The sequence below is a fragment of the Oryx dammah genome, unplaced genomic scaffold (assembly GCF_014754425.2).
Source record: "Oryx dammah isolate SB20612 unplaced genomic scaffold, SCBI_Odam_1.1 HiC_scaffold_14, whole genome shotgun sequence".
Classification (NCBI taxonomy): Eukaryota; Metazoa; Chordata; class Mammalia; order Artiodactyla; family Bovidae; genus Oryx; species Oryx dammah.
The window spans coordinates 45,419,703-45,438,549 of record NW_024070198.1 but is presented as its reverse complement, the minus strand read 5'-3'; the positions used below and the strand labels follow the sequence as shown (position 1 = coordinate 45,438,549).

Below are 18,847 nucleotides of genomic sequence, written 5' to 3'. Positions count from 1 at the left end.
AAGCCTAATTTGGGGGCCATATTTCCCCTCTAAGCATCCAAAACAACAGAATCAAGTATTATTTTTTAAATGAAAGCAAGAACAAAGCAATCAACAAAATCCCAATGAACTGAAGAACAAATAAAAAATCACCACCGAACATATTCATATTCGTATTACAGAGCAAACTACATTGGCTTTGCCACCAAGAGGCAGAAGCTGCCAACACCCACTTGGGTTATTCAATTATTTGCTTAAGGTAACCAGCCTGGGCAGCAAGAAGAGATTATTCAAACAGGAATTTGCAACATTTAGGACACAAAGATTACTCATGTTATAATTTTTTACAACTAAATAGGAATTTCTGAAAGTCTTGGAGCATTTTGCTGACCCTCAGGAAGAGAACAGAAAATAGCTGTGACCGAAAACACTATTTTGCTGTGGAGCCTTTTCCATCTCATTTTTATCAATGGTTGAGAGCCCACATGGCCATTTGCTACAATTCTTAGCTGTTAGTTCTGTATTTTCCAAAGATAGAAGGAATGGGATTCTTCAAAAAAAAAAAGAAAAAGGTGCCAAGGGAGAATTTAAAAGGTATGCTTTTCTTCTGAATCAAAATCTAGTGAGGCTGAGGCTCAGAATGTACTCATCTGCGGGGCAGGGTCTGGTGGCTCAGACAGTAAAGAATCCACCTGCAATGTGAGAGACCTGGGTTCAGTCCCTGGGTTGGGAAGATCCCCTGGAGAAAGGAATGGCAACCCACTTCTGAATTTTTGCCTGGAGAATCCCATGGACAGAGGAGTCTGGTGGGCTACAGTCCATGGGGTCCCAAAGAGTTGGACACAACTGAGCAACTAACACTTTCACTTTCACACTTTCTCGGTGAGATAGGGGAGAGGTTAGTTAAGGCTCATCTTTGCAACCCCACAGACTGTAGCCTGCCAGGCTCCTCGGTCCATGGGATTCTTCAGGCATGAATACTGGAGTGGGCTGCCATTTCCTCCTTCAGGGAATCTTCCTAGCCCAGGGACTGAACCTGTGTCTCTCACGTCTCCTGCACTGGCAGGCGGGTTCTTTACCACTAGCGCCACCTGGGAAGTCGGTTGCCATGCCCTCCTCCAGGGGATCTTCCTGACCCAGGGATCAAACCCTTGTCTCCCACATGTCGTGCATTACTGGCAGATTCCTTACCCCGAGCCATCAGGAAAGCCTGCCTGCCGACATGAAGCAGACTATTTTCTAGGTGGGAAGGATTTCTAGAATGCAAGGTCACTTGGTACATATGTGAGCCTCCTAGTTCAGATGCTCCTGTCTTGTCCAAGCTCTTCCATGACGGATCAGATCACGTGCACCTGTTAGGACCTGCCCAGAGCCAATAGTATCAAGGTCAGGAATTGCCTGCAGCCATCGAAATAGGGTCCCAGGCTACCAGGAGGGCATGTGAACCCATAACTCCAGGCCACCCTATCCCACCTCCATGCCGTCCTATCCCAACTCCACGCCAGACCCCCCAGTGCACGAACATTAGGGATAAGCAATACCCAGGACACAGAAAAGGGGACACTTATTTTGAAAGAAGATTCATGCTCCTTCTTGCAGAAATGGAGACAAGGAAGAAGTAGACTCTTGGGGAATTGTATGTATTAGAACATTCTAATGAAATACCCTCCACTGCCACTGGAGACCCCAGGAGCAACAGCCCTGGGGAACTTTTTAAAAAAACCCATGTGTAAGACATGCTTTTGAAATTCCAATGATGGTGTGAGGCAGTTTAAACTTGAGTGAAACGGCAGGTATGTCTTCTGAATGCAGCAGGTCACTTCTCCACTGCAACTGGAAGAGTGTGAAACAACTGCTCATGGGGCATAGTTCACAGGAGGGTCTGAACAGCCCCATCCTGAAAGCTACAGCAACCTCTCAAAAAAGAGGCTCTGTCATATGTTCAAAACAGTAAAGTTTTGTAAAAATGAAAAACCTTCAGGCCTTCCCCTCACTGCATTTGGTTTGCACATCTGCTATGAACGCAAAGCCAATTTAAGCCTTGTTGATGTGACTAATAAGGTTAGATAATTGAATTGGTGGCAGATTAGACAGCAGTCAGCCAGCCCTGTCCTAGAAACTCCCTGGATGGGGAGGGGGAGGGGAGCAGGGGCAAGGCGTGCCCCTGTGTGCACGCGTGGGCTACACATATTCCCCAATGTCACCGACAAGGAAAAGAAGGCACGCCCTGTGCTTCAGGAAAGGGGCCGCTGGAGGATGAGAGCTGAACTGAGGACGGAGAGGCGTCTGAAAAGATACGGCGAGTGGAGAGACAGACGCTGTGGTCCACGAGAGCCTGGAATGGGGGGCGAGGGGAGCAGATGAACCCTGCGGCTGAGACAGAGGAAGAACCACAAGCCATGGCAACCCACCAGCGAGGCCAAGAAAGCAAGCCAAGGCCAGGCTGGTGGAACAGGACCCGTGAACCAGATGACAAGGAGTCCGGCAGGAACGAGGGCCCGAGGGAAGCAGCAGATTTGGGAAGCATGACATGCCCGGGGTCATCCACATGCCGTCCCCTGCAGGGAGGCTGAGATAGGTCAGTAGAAAATCTGAGCTGTCCCAATGGAAAAGGAAAGTGATCATTTCCCAATCCACAAGACCAGATTACTTTAGCAAAGAGATTTTTTTTTTTCCCACTAGTTTCTTTCCCCCCTGATTTTACTTTCAGGGTGTCTTATCACCTGTCTGTGAAGGTACAAACAGAAGATAATATAAATGAACAAGTGGTCAAGGATCCTTGACCAAAAATTCATGGCCTTGGGCATGCGGTTCTGAGTTTGACAGGGATGGAGCCTGCATCTGCTGCAGTGGAGGCATGAAGTCTGGACCACCAGGAAAGCCCCTACATATACCTTCATGAATCTCATCTGTCTCACTACACAGGAAAAAACATCAAGGTACACACTTAGAAGAAGAAAGGCAAAGACTTAAACTTAAAAATAAGGTAACTCAGCATGAAGCAGCCAGTCAGAAATTACCAGTAAGGTCTGATCAAACCTTCTACTGCACCTTTGAAGGAGAGTGAAAGAATTTTACCCAGTTTTAATGTGTAAGTAAATCCAGAAAAAAGTAACTGAAAGCTAAAAACAAAGAGCAATGCTCCATAAAGCTGAGAGCAGTCCTCCTTAAGAATGACAGGCTTCCTCCACAAGGAAAGCCTAGGACTCTTCTCTCTTAAGATGTAGGGAAGCGTTTTCCATATTCGCCACATGGAACTACAGAACGATCTATGAGTCCTTCTCAAGAGGACACACCATAGCACCTTGAGAAAGTGGCTTGTGTCCAGGCCACTTACCGCACCCCCACGTCCTTACCATCTGGAAGCTTCGGGTGGAGTGAAATTCACACTGCATCATGTCAAAGAAGATGGGGATGGTGGCTTTGCGAAGCTCTGTCTCTGGAATCAGTGTCATTTCCAATATGGGACCAACCATCTCTGGAATGAACTTGATCTTGTGTTGACCTTGAATAAAGAAATGCATTATTCAACATTTTTTTTTTTTTTAAAAAAGGACTCTGAAATGGGCTTCAATGGACAAAACAAAACTACACAGATCCCTATAATTTTGAAGGCTAGGATCTGGAGAATATATATCCATTTCTCATCCACAGGCAACAATTTTGAATGTGTCCAGCCTGTAGTATAAGAAGGGAACTGTACTGCAAATTTAAGTAAAGCTATTAAAAAAATCCATCGAGTACAGGGCCTGCAGTCGTGGTTTGTCTGTTACAGACAATAAACGCCGCTTCACAAAAAGACAGTTACATCACACACATAAGAGGCGTGAGCTGCCAGTGGGTGCCCAGATTTGGAAAGAGCAGGGCTGCGAGATGGGACACTGTGCATCTCACTTTGTAGGTAATGAACAAGAGTTGACAAAGTGAAGGCAGATACGGCAGATGGTCTCTTGGGCCCTCTGTGTCTGCAACATCATTTGAAAAACAGTTTACTATTTGGAACCTCTGTAAATAATGTTGAGTGATTTCTGTAACCTTCTGAACGACTGCAATCAAAGAAAGCAATGCCAAACCTCAGAATATGAAGCTGTGAAAACAGAAAGGACTTTGGTTTTTTTTGACTAATGATGTGAACGGAAAATGCTTGTTCATTTGATATGTATTTATTTGGCTCTGTCGGGTCTTAGTGGAGGCAGGTGGGGTCTTCATCACGTCATGAGGGATCTTTCGATGCTGCTGCGGCGCCCAGGTTCATGCAGGCTTAATTGCCCCATGGCATGGGGGATCTTGGTTTCCTGATCAGGGATCAAACTTGTGTCCCCTGCATTCGAAGGTGGATTCGTAACCACTGGACTGCAAGGGAAGTCCCCCAAAATGCTTATTTAAATAACTCCTTTATCTTATAAATCACCTATCTTGTTCAGATATAATTTTTTTAAGTATCAGATTATAATATTCATTATGATTCACAGGGCAATAGTATTTGCTTAAAAAGAACTTTTGAGAAACCTTCTCAAATACTATTGCCCCATGACTAATAATGAATATTACAGTATTAGCTGACATTTACTAAGTACGACTACAAGACAAACCTCATGGAAAGAGCCTCACTGATTCTCAACATCATTTTGTCAGATGGCGACCATGCCTCCTTCAATTTTAAAAACTGAGCTTTAAAAAAATTTAATAGACTTTATATTTGATAGCAATACTGAGCAGAAGGTACAAAGATTTCTCCTACATTCCCACCTCATTAGCACCACCCTCTCCCAGGGTGGGGGCCATTCTGAACTCTGTTTCACAGACAAAGAGTCTGCAGACTTCCCTAAACCAGCATGCTGTCCACTGGAAATAGCAGGGCAGGATGGGAACCCGGGTCTGGGATTCTGAAGCCTCGGCCGTGTCCCCCATTCCCTGCCTGCTTGTCACAGCATCTTTCCAGGGGAGTGGCACTCGCCAACCCTCCGTAAAAGAAAGGATGCTGGCTGTCCTCAGCGCTCCCTTATCTGTCTGCTCTAACAGTTACCCAGGGGCGGGGAGCTCCCTAGCGGTCCAGTGCTTACAGTGGCTTGCACTGCTGTGGTCCTGGGCTCAATCCCGGGTCTGGGAACTAAGACTTGGCTGCACAGCCAAACAAAACAGACAAACAAACACAGATGAAGCGGACAAGGGCCTGTCATTTTCTCTAGCATTACTGGAGTAACACGCTTCTAAAATGTGTCCCTCAGAAAGTAGAAACTGGCTTCTTTCAGGTTCCAAACCTGTTTATTTTTCTTTTCTATTTCAACTTCTTTCTTGGAAATGCTGGTATCATACCTTTTGAGGCCTCTGCTTTCGACTGCTAACTCAAAAATCTCGGGTGTTTTGTATTGTTTTGTTTTTTTCATTTTTTGCTGCCAAATTTCCTTCCCCCAGGCAGTGGCTCCTAAACCTTGCTAGACCTAAACTCCTGAGGGCTGGGAGTGACGATGGTGAGCTTCCAGAGAACCGGCAGTGATAAGAGGCCAGCAGAGGGAAGGAGCTGGGAGACCCCCTTCCTCCCTACCCATGTCTGGAAAGAATATACTGGAAATCTCATTTCCAAAAAAAGGAGGTGTTTGCCTTATGTGAGATGACATAATTAAATTTAGAGGCAGGGTTATCCAGTAAGAGGTCTTTTAAAATTCCTGCCTTCTTATCTTTAATTTCAGAATTTCTGATTTATTTTTATTTCACTCCATTATAATTTATATCATTTCTTTCCAATATATAATAGAAGAATGCATAAGAGTTAAATTCTTGAATGAATTATTTGCAACTTTATGTTATTAAGACTTGTAATTTACCCAGAGTTAATCAATATTACTAATATTTTTACATAATCTGGAAATGGAATGGATACAATAAATAATTTAGCTTTCCTTAGAACTCAGCTAATACAGATTTCAGAAAAGAGAACCATTAAACGAATTTGGCTATTATAAATGAAGACCCTTAACAAAACATATAATCCTCATCAGTTCAGTTCAGTTCAGTCGCTCAGTCGTGTCCAACTCTTTGCCACCCCGTGAATCGCAGCACATCAGGCCTCCCTGTCCATCACCAACTCCCAGAGTTAACTCAAATTCACATCCATCGAGTCAGTGATGCCATCCAGCCATCTCATCCTCTGTCATCCCCTTCTCCTCCTGCCCCCAATCCCTCCCAGCATCAGAGTCTTTTCCAGTGAGTCAGCTCTTTGCATGAGGTGGCCAAAGTACTGGAGTTTCAGCTTTAGCATCATTCCTTCCAAAGAAATCCCAGGGTTGATCTCCTTCAGAATGGACAGGCTGGATCTCCTTGCAGTCCAAGGGACTCTCAAGAGTCTTCTCCAACACCACAGTTCAAAAGCATCAGTGCTTCGGTGCTCAGCCTTCTTCACAGTCCAACCCTCATATCCATACATGACTACTGGAAAAATCATAGCCTTGACTAGACGGACCTTAGTCGGCAAAGTAATGTCTCTGCTTTTGAATATGCTACCTAGGTTGCTCATAACTTTTCTTCCAAGGAGTAAGCATCTTTTAATTTCATGGCTGCAGTCACCATCTGCAGTGATTTTGAAGCCCAGAAAAATAAAGTCTGACACTGTTTCCTCATCTATTTCCCATGAAGTGATGGGACCGGATGCCATGATCTTTGTTTTCTGAATGTTGAGCTTTAAGCCAACTTTTTCACTCTCCTCTTTCACTTTCTTCAAGAGGCTTTTTAGCTCCTCTTCACTTTCTGCCATAAGGGTGGTGTCATCTGCCTATCTGAGGTTATTGATATTTCTCCCAGCAATCTTGATTCCAGCTTGTGCTTCTTCCAGCCCAGCGTTTCTCATGATGTACTCTGCACAGAAGTTAAATAAGCAGGGTGACAATATACAGCCTTGACGTACTCCTTTTCCTATTTGGAACCAGTCTGTTGTTCCATGTCCAGTTCTAACGGTTGCTTCCTAACCTGCATACAGATTCCTCAAGAGGTAGGTCAGGTGGTCTGGTATTCCCATCTCTTTCAGAATTTTCCAGTTTATTGTGATCCACACAGTCAAAGACTTTGGCATAGTCAATAAAGCAGAAGTTAGTGGCCTAAATGAAACATATTCTGAAATTTGTACTGCGTGGACATATACACAAAATGTGACATTCAACAAGGAATCTGAATAGTACTAAAATCTTATTAACCTCTACTAAATAAATAATACTTTGACTAAAGCTCTAATATAATGTGATTTTCATCACTTCTCCCAAAGCTTATTGTTTCTGAAAGGCATGTAACTGAGGCAAAGCATTCTCTCAAAAATGCTATTATATTCTGTCTCTCGGGTGTCATTTCTCTTGTATTCTGTCTAAAAAAATGCCAGAGCCAGTGTTTCAGAAGACAGATGCTGCTGACAGAGAGGTGTTCATCAAGCACAACTGCGGTTTCACAGAGGACTCTGGCACCGACAGTCTTCACTGCTCCAGGTTGGGAGGAGAGGATAGGATAGTAACAAGTGGTTGTGAACGCAGGGATTGGAAAAGTATGTTCCAAGAACAACGGCGTCTCCAATTTCACTGTAATTGTTACAGTAATAATCTCCTACTCCTCCTATTAACGCAGGACCCACGGGCTGGGCACCAGTGATGAGCCTCAGCCGCAATGAGGTCCTAGAGTTGAGCCTTGGAGAACCAATGGTCCTCAAGATGAGAAAGGGCTGGGTGCAGTGCTCCAGTATTCAGCTTCTTTTTTTTTTCTTCTTGTTCTGGCATTTGCATTATGCATTTCCAACAATCCATTTGCATTATGGATTTCCCCTGGAGCATCTTTTGTTCAAATTTAATGATGAAATCAGGCTTGGAATCAATGGGGATCAAGGTGACTCTTGAACTGGAGATTTTAAGAAAAAGAGGACTTATTTTTCTGTTTGAATCCTTTTGAGACAAAGGAAGAACATGGTAATTATTGGATCACAATGGGACTCTTTCACCTCTGGTCACCTCTGCCAAACTCCTGGTTTATTGTCATTGTTCGATCAACAAGTCACAGTCTAACTCTTTGCGACCCCCAAGGGCTGTAGCCCTCCAGGCTCTTTTGTCCTTCACTATCTTCCGGGAGTTTGCTCAAATTTGAGTCCAAAATTCCTGGTTACCACTCCCCAATTCTTAAAACCCCACCGGGAGTCTTTCTTCTCCTGACAAAACATGGAGCTTATTCTTTGGGAACCAGACTGCTCTGTCTCAGGGAGGGGCTGGCTTCTGCCTCCTCCCCCCAGGGTGTCTGGAAGATCTCTTGACGATCATGAGTGTTCAGAAATCCAGGAGGTTACACGTTAAACATCATTTAATTCTGGGAAAATCTTCATACACACAAGGGTAGACAAGAGCCAAAATTTCCATCACCCCATCAAACAAGTTCCTCCCCACTGTACATGGGTTTTAATGGGAAACACACAATTTTTCCAAGTCTCCAAAAATACCCCGAAGGGAATCTCTGCAGGACAAATACCCCAGGCCCCAGCCTGGCAGATAAAGATCTCTGGGCTAGCACATTTGTTCCCGCCAGATCCCAGTGACTGTGGCTCCAGGGTGCTGTACGAAATAAACAAAATGTAAATCGAGGTGAGAAAGGGGTGCTCCGTGGGCTGCTGCACGGAGCGCGCTTTGATAAATAACTGAAGAGCTGGGTAAATAAGCACATTTCTCCCCCTTTTTGGGGGAGAGAGTCTTCCTTTGATTTCTCCTTTTGCACTCAAAATATGACAGGTATGGGAGGGAAAAAGAAAAGAACCAGGACATGCTGCTCGGTCCCATGGGGCAGCGCTGTCTGTACTTGCATGAAATTCAGGAACAGAGACTCCGGATCCTTGCTCTGAAGCTTGCTCTGTACTGAGGCGGGTTCTGAGTCATGCACACGGCACACAAGATTCAAGGAAAAAGTCTTCTCAGGGTGTATTTGGCTCTGGGTGATAGATAAGTAATTTTAAGAGGATGAATATATCTGACTTGTATTTTTTTTTATTTTCTCGGGGGAGCTGGCTAGATCAGAATGCCAATGTGGTCCCAAACCTGAACCCATTTGAAAAAAAAAAATTCTATAAAAAAACTGTAGAAAATAGATTGTGTACATCTTGGGAAACTGAAACGTGCTGTCGTAAATATCTAGAGCGGTGGCCTCAGCAGTGACACTTGGCAGGCAGGCTCCCACACATGAGATTCACAACAGCAAAGAAAGGGCCAGGTGACTCCGTGGAGTGACCTCACTGTGGTGACCCCCAGAGCTGGCCTTAGTCATTTTGAGGGTCTGCTTGGGCCCGATCTTGTGAGCAGCTGATATGTTTATTATTCTTTAAACGTTCAAAAATAATTATTATTTTATAAACAAGGAACCCAATCGCCTGGGTTGATGATTATTTCTTTCTGGTACCATTCCTGCCCCTCATGGATCAAGGTCATGGTTTAGGTTTACACTTGACCTCCTGGCTGCTTCTTTTGCAGTCAAAGGTCCCAGGTGAAAAGCTGCCAAACACAGCTCAGATGTGTGAATCACCGTATTCCAATCAGCAATGGACAGGGAAGAATTGGACACATTCTCTCTTAATGGCATCATTTACATTACAAATCAAGTCTTCCTTACTTGCTCAACTCTGCCTACTTGGAGCAAAAGGACAGGTGATGTTAAGAGAGCCCACCGTGCTGACCGGTGGAGCCTTCATGAAGGCCTGGAGATGGCTTCACAGAGGAGCTCAGACTTCCCCGGGACCATCTCACCTTGCTTCACTGAGAGCACACAGAGCACGTGAGCAGTCAGTTTCAAACAGTGATCAATCTCAGGGATTCCAGAGATGACCTCGAAAACACTTTGAGTTAAAAAAAAAAAAGAAAGACCACCCAAGTGTCAGGAGTGCCCATTGGTCTGCTCAGCCGGGGCTTGAGCTGGCTTTTGGAGGCTCCCTCTGTGCCAGGAAGGGGTCCTTCAGTTGAAGGCCAGAGAGAAGGAGGCAGTCCTGGGTGAGCTGAGCTGAGACAGCAACTACTAATCAAACAAGAAGGATGCATTTTAGAGTGTTAATAACCTGTCTGAGTATCTACCAGGATGGCCGTCTCTGCTTAACCTAAATGATAAAAAGACTACCAAGGCATTTTGGAAGGAAGCATTTGAAAACACACCTGAACTGTCTTTTTAGGGAAAACAGACTAGCTCTAGTTTGGACTTTAGAGTTGACACTGGATAATTCAGAAGAAGGTGCTGCCACTCTCTCAGGAAGGGCCGGGGTGAAAGGTGAGTTCAGAGAGGGCCCTGGTGCAGAAGCACGTTGGGTGCCCACTGTCAGCCCAGCCACAGAAAGCAGAACCCACAGCATACTTGGACCCTGGCATCTGGAAAAGCCCCCGGCTCCCACTTGTCCAGCCAGGAACAACTCCCTCCATCCCTGCCTGCCCTCCCCTGCCCCTCCCTCAAATGGGGGAGGCCCGAAGTCTCTGACCTGCCAGGAAGCATGACAGATGCGTCGGTCAGAGCCAGATCAGTTAAAATGAATCATGAGAAGGCCTCCTGCCTATCCAAGCAGCCTGAGCTTTTCCCTACTGAGATCATCATATATATACATATAGCAAGAATTATTGAACTTCAGGCTTGGAAGGCTCTTGGAAGCTTCCATCCAACCTCTTTATCTTACAGCCTAGAAAGCTAAGTGAGGAAAGCCCTGTGAGTCACGTGATAGAGGCCAGGCAGCCAGGCAGGGTCAAGGCAGGGTCAAGGCAGGACGGGGGCTGGGGAGGGACTCACTTGGTCTCTTCCCTGGGAACTCGGGGGGCCTGCGTTCTCCCCAGGGATGGCAGGAAGATCGAGGACAGGACAGAGCCTGGAGGGCTGTGTGTTGGGGATGTAGCCGAGATCTTTCACACCGAGAGCCAGTACTTTGATTCTAGATGTTTAAGCTGCTTACGGGGTCCCCTAGCAACTCCAGGACTCACACCCATACATGCACCATACTGGCTAATATTTTAATAGAGAGTTTCTTTGTTGTATTAATTCTCTTATTAATAAAATTGCTTTCATTGTGCTAACATCATTTTACTTCTCTTTTTTATTGTAGGGTACAACAAGATGAGATCTACCTTCTTCAATTTTTACACGTACAACACAGCATCGTTAGTTGTACGTTAATATGTACAACAGCGGATCTCCAGAACGCACGCATCATGCAAAAATGAAACATTTCAGCTTCTGATCAGCACCTCCATGGCTCCCCCGGCTGACCCCTGCCCCTAGCAACCACCCCTCTGCTCTCTGCTCTAAGGAGTTTGACTCCTTTAGAGACCGCATATAAGAAGAGTCATGCGGTGTTTGTCCATCTATGACTGGCTTCAGTTCAGTTCAGTTCAGTCGCTCAGTCGTGTCTGACTGTTTGCGACCCCATGAACTGCAGCTTATTTCACATCTAACAACGGTCTTCAGGGTCTTTCTTCCCTTTGCATGTGACAGGACTTCTCTCTCTTTTAAGACTGAACAGTATCTCACTGTACACACATACACACCACGTTTCCTTCACCGGTTCTTCCATCGGTGGACGTACAGGTCTCTTCTGCACCTGACTGCTGGGAACAGGGTTGCAGTTAACATGGGACTCCATGCCTTATCCAGATTCTGCTTCCAGTTCATCAGGATAAGCAACCTGGACTAAGATTGCTGGGGCATGGGACCCTTCTGTTTTTAATTTATTGGGGAACCTCCATGCCGTTTTCCATAGCGGATGCACCATTTCACAATCCCACCAGCTGTGTACAATAGTCCCAAATTCTCTACCTCCTTGCAAACATGTGTTTATCTTTATTTTGTTTTGTTTTTAAATAATAGTCATCCAACTGGTATAAGGCGATGGCCCACTGTGGTTTTGATTTGCATTTCTTCGATGACTCATGATGTTGAGCATCTTTTCATATACCTACTGGCCATCTGTCTGTCTTCTTGGGAGAAATGTCTATTTAAGTCGTTGGTTCATTTTTTAATTGGTTTATTTGCATTTGTTTGTATTTTTGCCATACAATTGTAGGAGTTTCTCAAATATTGTTGATATTAATCCCTTATCAGACCTGGGGTTGGAAAATTTATTCCCCCACTTCATAGGCTATCTTCTTATTCTACTGTTCTCTTCCTCTGTTGTGTAAATGCTTTTTAGTTTGATGTAGACTACTTGACTTTTTGGTGTCATTTCCAAGAAATCATTGCCAAGGTCAATGTTAAAAAGTTCTTCTTCTACGGTTTCCTTTAGGAGTTTTGTTGTTTCAGGCCTTATGTTTAAGACTTTAGTGCATTATGAGTTGATTTTGGTGTATTTTATTCCTAAATATTTTATTTATTTTTATGCTATTATAAATGGGATTGTTTTCTTAATTTCTTTTACAGATAGTATGTATAGAAATGCAACTTTTTTTTTCCTATGTTGTATCCTGCAACTTTCCTGAATTGATTAGTTCTAATACTTTTTGGTGGAGTGTTTAGAGTTTTCTACATATATGATCATATCATCTGCAAACAGATAATTTTACTTCTTCCTTTCTGATCTGGGTCCTTCTTACTGCTTTTTCTTACCTAACTGGTCTGGCCAGGACTTCCAATATTAGATTAAATAGAAGGGGTGAGAGTAAGCATCTTGTCTTACTTCCAACCTTAGAGAAAAGTTTTCAGTTCCTTATCATTGACTATGATATTAGTTGACAATGTATTTCCTTTATTAAGTTACATTCCTTCTATACCGAGTTTGCTGAGTTTTTAGCACACAAGAGTTCTGAATTTTGTCAAATGTTTTTTCTGCATCTATTGGAATAACCTTCCTTATTATCCGTCATTCAATCAATGTAGTATATCACGTTAACTAATTTTCAGGTGTTGAATCATTTCTGCATCCCAGAGATACAGCCCACTGATCCTGGGGTATGACTCTTTCGGTGTGCTGTTGAATTTGGCTCACCAGCATTTGGTTTAGGATTTTTGCATCTGTGTCCATCAGAGATGGTAACCTCTAGTTTTCTTTCTTTGTAGTGTGTTTGACTCTGGCATCATGGTAATGTTCATGGCATGAAATGAGTTCGGAAGTATTCTCTCCTCTTCAATGTTTGGAAAAAGTCTGAAAAGGATTGGCATTCATTCTTTTTAAAATGTTGGCTAGTATTTACCAGTGAAGGTATCTGGTCCTGGACTTCTTTCTGTTAGAAGATGATTCTCTTTACTCATTATTGGTCTGTTCAGACTTTCTATTTCTTCATAATTCAGTCTTGGGAGGTTGTATGTTTCTAGGAATTTATCCATTTCCACTGCTGCTGCTACTGCTGCTAAGTCACGTCAGTTGTGTCCGACTCTGTGTGACCCCATAGACGGCAGCCCACCAGGCTCCCCTGTCCCTGGGATTCTCCAGGCAAGAACACTGGAGTGGGTTGCCATTTCCTTCTCCAATGCATGAAGGTGAAAAGGGAAAGTGAAGCCGCTCAGTCGTGTCTGACTCTTAGCGACCCCATGGACTGTAGCCTACCAGGCTCCTCCGTCCATGGGATTTTCCAGGCAAGAGCACTGGAGTGGGGTGCCATTGCTTTCTCCATCCATTTCTGCTAGATTATTCAATTTGTTGGCATATAATTGTTCATATTGTCTCATATGATCCTTTTTATTTCTGTGGCATCAGTATTAATGTTTTTTTCACTTATGATTTTATTTATTTGTGTCTCCTTTCCTTTTTTTCTTAGTAATAGAGCTAAAGGTTTATCAATTTTGTTTATCTGTTCAAAACCCCAACTCTTAATTTTATTGAATTTTTCTATTCTCTATTTTGTTTATTTGTGCCCTAATCCTTATTATTTCCTTCCTTCTGCAGATTCTAAGTTTTTGTTTGTTTCTGAAGGTCCATGAAGTGTAACGTTGGGCTGTTGAGTGGAGATTTTCCTTGCCAGCATCACGGATCATGGACCTAACTGCCACCGACAGAACATTTCACCCAGCAAGATGCAGCAGAATACACATTTCTCTCAAGTGCACAAGGAGCACATGCCAGGTCACAAAACCACTAACAAGTTCAAGAATATTGAAATCATACCAAGTATCTTTTCCTACCACAATAGAGTAAAGCTAGAAATCAGTAACAGAAGGAAAATGGGAAAGCTCACAAACACATGGAAGTTTAAAACCACACTCCCGAGCAACCAATGGGTCAAAGAAGAAATCAAAGAGGAAATAAAAAATTATCTCGAGACAAATGAAAAATGAAAATACAACATACCAACACTTGGCGAGGCAGCAAAAGCAACACTAAGAGGGAATTTATAGCGAGAAAGGCCTATGCTCATTTCTTATCTCAAACACACATAGCCCTGGTTGTTTTGACTGCACAAGTACTCATCCTACCGCCACCGAAAGGCAGAGCCCAGTTTTGAGCTGGCAAATAAACCCGTCTGAAGGTAGATCATGTGAAACTGAAGACAGTAAGTGATGGCGTGCATACCAGTCGGATGAGCTACATGGTTTGCTTCATGGAAAATGGAGGCAATGGTAGTGACATCCAGGGGGAAGCGTCCTGAGGCAGAGCTGCACTCGCCTGACACGAGAGGGCATGCTGCTGACTTTTCTGTCTCCTCCACAGTCAGATTTGCTTCCCTTTACTGTGGTCTCCCATCTCCTACTCCCTGAAAGCACTGACTGCAAAGGTAGCCAGGAGTCGTTCGGATTTTTAAGATACCGCAAAGCTGACAGACGAGGCCAGCGCCACTGCCCACCACTGACCCACGAGGTTCACCGCGATGCCCTGAAATCCCAGTTACTCACCGAGATTGTACCACATGTCCCTGATCTCGAAGCCAATCTGCCTCCGCATATCGCCGTACCTGAAAACCAGCGACAGGAAAAGCACTGAGTCACTCACGCAGCACTGGAACATCAGACTTGGACTATTTTTATTTATTTTTAACTTTGGCTGCACCATGCGGCACGAAGAATCTTAGGTCCCCGGTCAGGTTTTTGAATCTGTGACCCCTGCCCTGGAAGCGTAGAGCCCTAATCTACTGGGCCGCCAGGCAAGTCCAGACTTGGATTATTTTTATGAGCAACGAAAGTCTCACATCCCTGAGGCCGATAAAGAGGGTGTCAAAGCATCAACTTCTTCTGCCCCCGAAAGGAACTGCAGGAGGAGGAATTCAGCCGAAAACCTCACTTTCCCATCACCACGGATTACATAAGGGCCTCTCCTCTGTGGGAACGTGGGGGAGACGGTGCAGAGAAAATTCCTTTCCTTTCTCCCATCTCTCCTGGCAGGAGAAAGAGAACCTGGTCCCTGGGCCCGAGGGGGAGTTTGCTTTGCATGCATATCATTAACATCTAGGCACCAGACACCAGATGAAATTGCATAGCCCAGCACACAATAAACAGGCCTCACATGTTAAATGAAGCCCTGGAGTCTTAGGCAATCAGACCCGGGAAGGCCTCTTCCGTGGAGCTCCCAGTTCTCATCCTTCTTCATCATTTTCAATGTAAGGAAGGACTTAACACCAAGAGATGTCAACAAACATTCCCCCCACCCTCGCTCATTTTTGTTTACCCCGGGAAAATAAATGCTAATTTTCTTCCCAGTGGGTCAGCAGAGGGGGTGTGTGTTTCATGAATAAACAGAATTTGATGCTTCAGAAGATAAACCTTTATTAGGTTGTGAGCAATTTAACGTTTCCCTTTATTGCCTAAGGAAAAGGCTGATTATATTAAAAATAATAATTTGCAAAATGATCCCACAGTGTTGCAGCGTCGCAGCTGTGGATCGGCGCCTGCCCCGTGTGTCCCCGTGTCAGCTGACATGGGAAGAAAGCTCTGATTACGGATGACCGAGCTGTGACTGCAGAGGCAGAGATGGCGCTGGTACCTCAACAGCCCCAGCTGGTGCCACCTTTCATCAGTCTCGTGTGCCCGAAGCACCTGTCTGTCACTTCCAGCAGGAAAGGACTACAGACCCTGTGATCATTGCAACCAAGAAAGGTAAACAAACCCGGCAGCTCCCCTTGGAGAAGTCAACCTTGGAAACATCCCAGTCGGACAGGTGCCAGGAGGCTGTACACGTGGAGAAACTGATCAGAGCGGGCAGTGTTACCGCCCTTCCTCCGAGGACAAGCTGGTCCTCCAAGGTGAATGCAGCGCTGCCCCGCGACTGGGGTAGGTAAATTCTGTGAGTGAGAGAGAGAGGGCTCTCTGCCCGGGTCTGCACCCACCACCAAGATACAGTGAGCAGGGACCCGGCCACCTTCAGTATGTAGCTGGCACCCCAAAACACCCCAGGGGCACACGATCTGAGCACCAGTAAGGTGTGCTTCCTTTGAGGCTCGGAGAGCTGTTTTCCATCCCCATTTTGCTCCCCTAGGAATGACAGAGGGGTCCCAGCAGCCCAGGCCAGGCAAGGAGGCAGGTGGCCGCGTGATGACTGGGAAGACCATCCTCCCAGCATTTGCCAGGAGAGGATGATCGCGGAAGGAATACTGTGCTCCATCCAGTGCAGATGCTTCCTCCCCAGGCTGGGGGGATGCTTGCTGTCCAGGGGGACGAGCTGCCTCCCAGTGGAGCACATGTCTGGGGTAGCGGGGAGTGCAGCATTCCAGGGAGGACCCCGAGGACACCAACACCCCAGCCCCTGCCTCTGGGTGTTCAGACTGCAGCACAGCAAGGTGGGAGGCCAGAGGCCCAAAGGAGATGACAGCAGGTCCCAGGCAGGTGCTGTCAGTTACTAACACACACTCTAAAGACCCTTGCAACTGCCAAGCAATTGCTTCCCAGTCTGGAATGGTAGCTCTTGAACAGTACAAGTGGTGAAAGCCAGGCTGATCTCCATCAGTGTCCAAGCCTCTCTCGCCCTGACCAAACTCCCTCTCTCAGGTCTTACACTGATTCAAATTAAACCCCGAGGTTCAGAAAGGTAACGGGCAGGGGAGCCCCAGCTGTAGTGCATTCGCCATTTCGGTCTGGATCACCAGGAGGGACCTGATGAATGTCTCAAGCTCTACGGTGACCGGCCCCTCATCCAGAGATGGAGTTGATGCAGGGACCACAGGAGAGGGGAGCCAGCTCCATCCCCTGCTTCTCCACACAGCATCCCTGCTCCCAGTGCTGGCTGAGTGCTGGGTGCGGCTCAAGGATGCTTGCCTTATACTGCTCAGTTACGCTTCACCATCTTCTCTGTGGAAAGTGATGCATCTTCCCAAGTATTTGAGAACAGGGAGGATGAGCAAAGATCTGAGCATATATCCCTCATGAGAGTTAGGCCTCCTGGATAAAGATGATAAAAATGCCGTTTTAATAGTCAAGACACAGGAGTGCGAGGCTGGTACAGGAGGCATAAAGAGCTCGAAGGTGAAGGACAGGACCGCATCTCCCTGGCAGCAAGATTGATCTTTTCTCCAGCTTTAATAAAGCAGGCAGCTTTGACAAATCCATGCATATCTGAGCGTAATCCACAAATGGAGTCACAGCTGTCACCAGAACTTAGAAGGGATTCCTGAACCATTCAAATATTGTCTCCCAAGAAGGAGAGACAAGCAGCAATGTAGAGGACCTGGAATCCAGAGCTGGTGGCATTAGGGTTCATAAGAGTCCATCCTGGAGACTGATGGTTGAGGGAACAGAGCTAGTCCTCGGGGGTGGGGAAGCAAGATGACTTGGCCAAGGTCACAGGGCAAGAGAAGAGACTGCAAGTCTGCAGACTCCCACAAATCCCTGTCCCGCCCCCCGGCCCGCACCTTGACGACCAGAGAGGCAGGCGCCCACGAGCCACAGCACAGCACTGTCCCATCCCTCAGGGAGCGCGTGTCGTTTCATTCTTGCGGTAAGCCCACGCAGTGAGAAAAGAGATGTCCCCACAGCCACTTGCCCACTGAGAAAGCAGAGATTCCTGCTGGTGAAACGACCTGCCTGTCTCCACAAAGCTGGGGTCAGCAGGCACTCCGACCACACCCAGCTGCCCTGTGCCCACCCACACGGTGAGCGGACACCTCGAGGGGCCCCGAGGAGGCATCCTTCAGATGTGAGCCTGGATAGATCTCAGATCCCACATCCAGGCCTATAGCTCTAACCCAAAACAGCATGACTCTGGTCTCCCCGGCCTCATCTCAGCACCTGCTATCCTGAATCTTCACCCCAAGAAGCAGAAACAGCATGTCCACCAGAGACAGTCGTCCAAGTTGAGGGGTCAGCAAACCGAGCCCCAGTCCCAGCACACGGGGCAAGTCACCTGACCACCCTGACCCACAGTCTCTTCATCTGTGGTGTCGAGGTATTGATGGCATGACGCATGTCTCCCAGGCTCTGGGGAGAACGAGATGTTGCCCTTGTTCATCTGAGCAAACAGTGAAGTCAGGCTGATCCTTCCTCTAGAAGCTTAGGCTGGGCCTCCTCACAGCATCCTCCCATGGTTTCCATGGTCATTGAGACTAATTTGTTCAGCAAGCATCACTCATTGCTTCATGATTTACTGAATATGTCCTGGAGGCCCGCACAAAGCTAATATGGGAACAGTAATATGTGCAGAAGAGACACAGTCCACAGACGTGCAGAGCCTGTTCGCATAGTAGCAGGGATGGACCCAAGACATGCATGTACGTGTATATAGTTTTTCTCAAAGGGCCGTGATCATGGTTCGTTAGGAAAAAGAGGAGTGGGTCCAGGTTGGCTGTAGGTGAAGTTCACTCTGAGAGTAACGTTGACTCAGAATTGAAGAAAGAAAGCTGTAATTCAGACAGATATGGGACGTAACCAGCAGGTGCAAAGGCCCTGTGGCCGGGGTGGGGAGGAGGGGGCAGGGTGGGGATAGGTAGGTATATGGACCACAGAAGGCAAGGAGGCTAGAGGACAGGGAGCTTGCCTTACT

At 46.1% G+C, this 18,847-nt stretch overlaps 1 protein-coding gene across 2 annotated transcripts in view; it reads right to left on the bottom strand.

Annotated features, from left to right (window-relative positions):
* Window positions 1-18,847, bottom strand: part of DOCK1 (dedicator of cytokinesis 1) — a 561,005-nt gene that overhangs the window by 86,716 nt on the left and 455,442 nt on the right. For both annotated transcript variants that reach the window (XM_040254437.1, XM_040254438.1), the window contains exons 32-33: window positions 14,776-14,834; window positions 3,336-3,484 (exon numbers count right to left, since the gene is read on the bottom strand). In XM_040254437.1, the coding sequence (XP_040110371.1) occupies window positions 3,336-3,484; window positions 14,776-14,834 (208 nt within the window). The remainder of the gene's footprint in view (window positions 1-3,335; window positions 3,485-14,775; window positions 14,835-18,847) is intronic.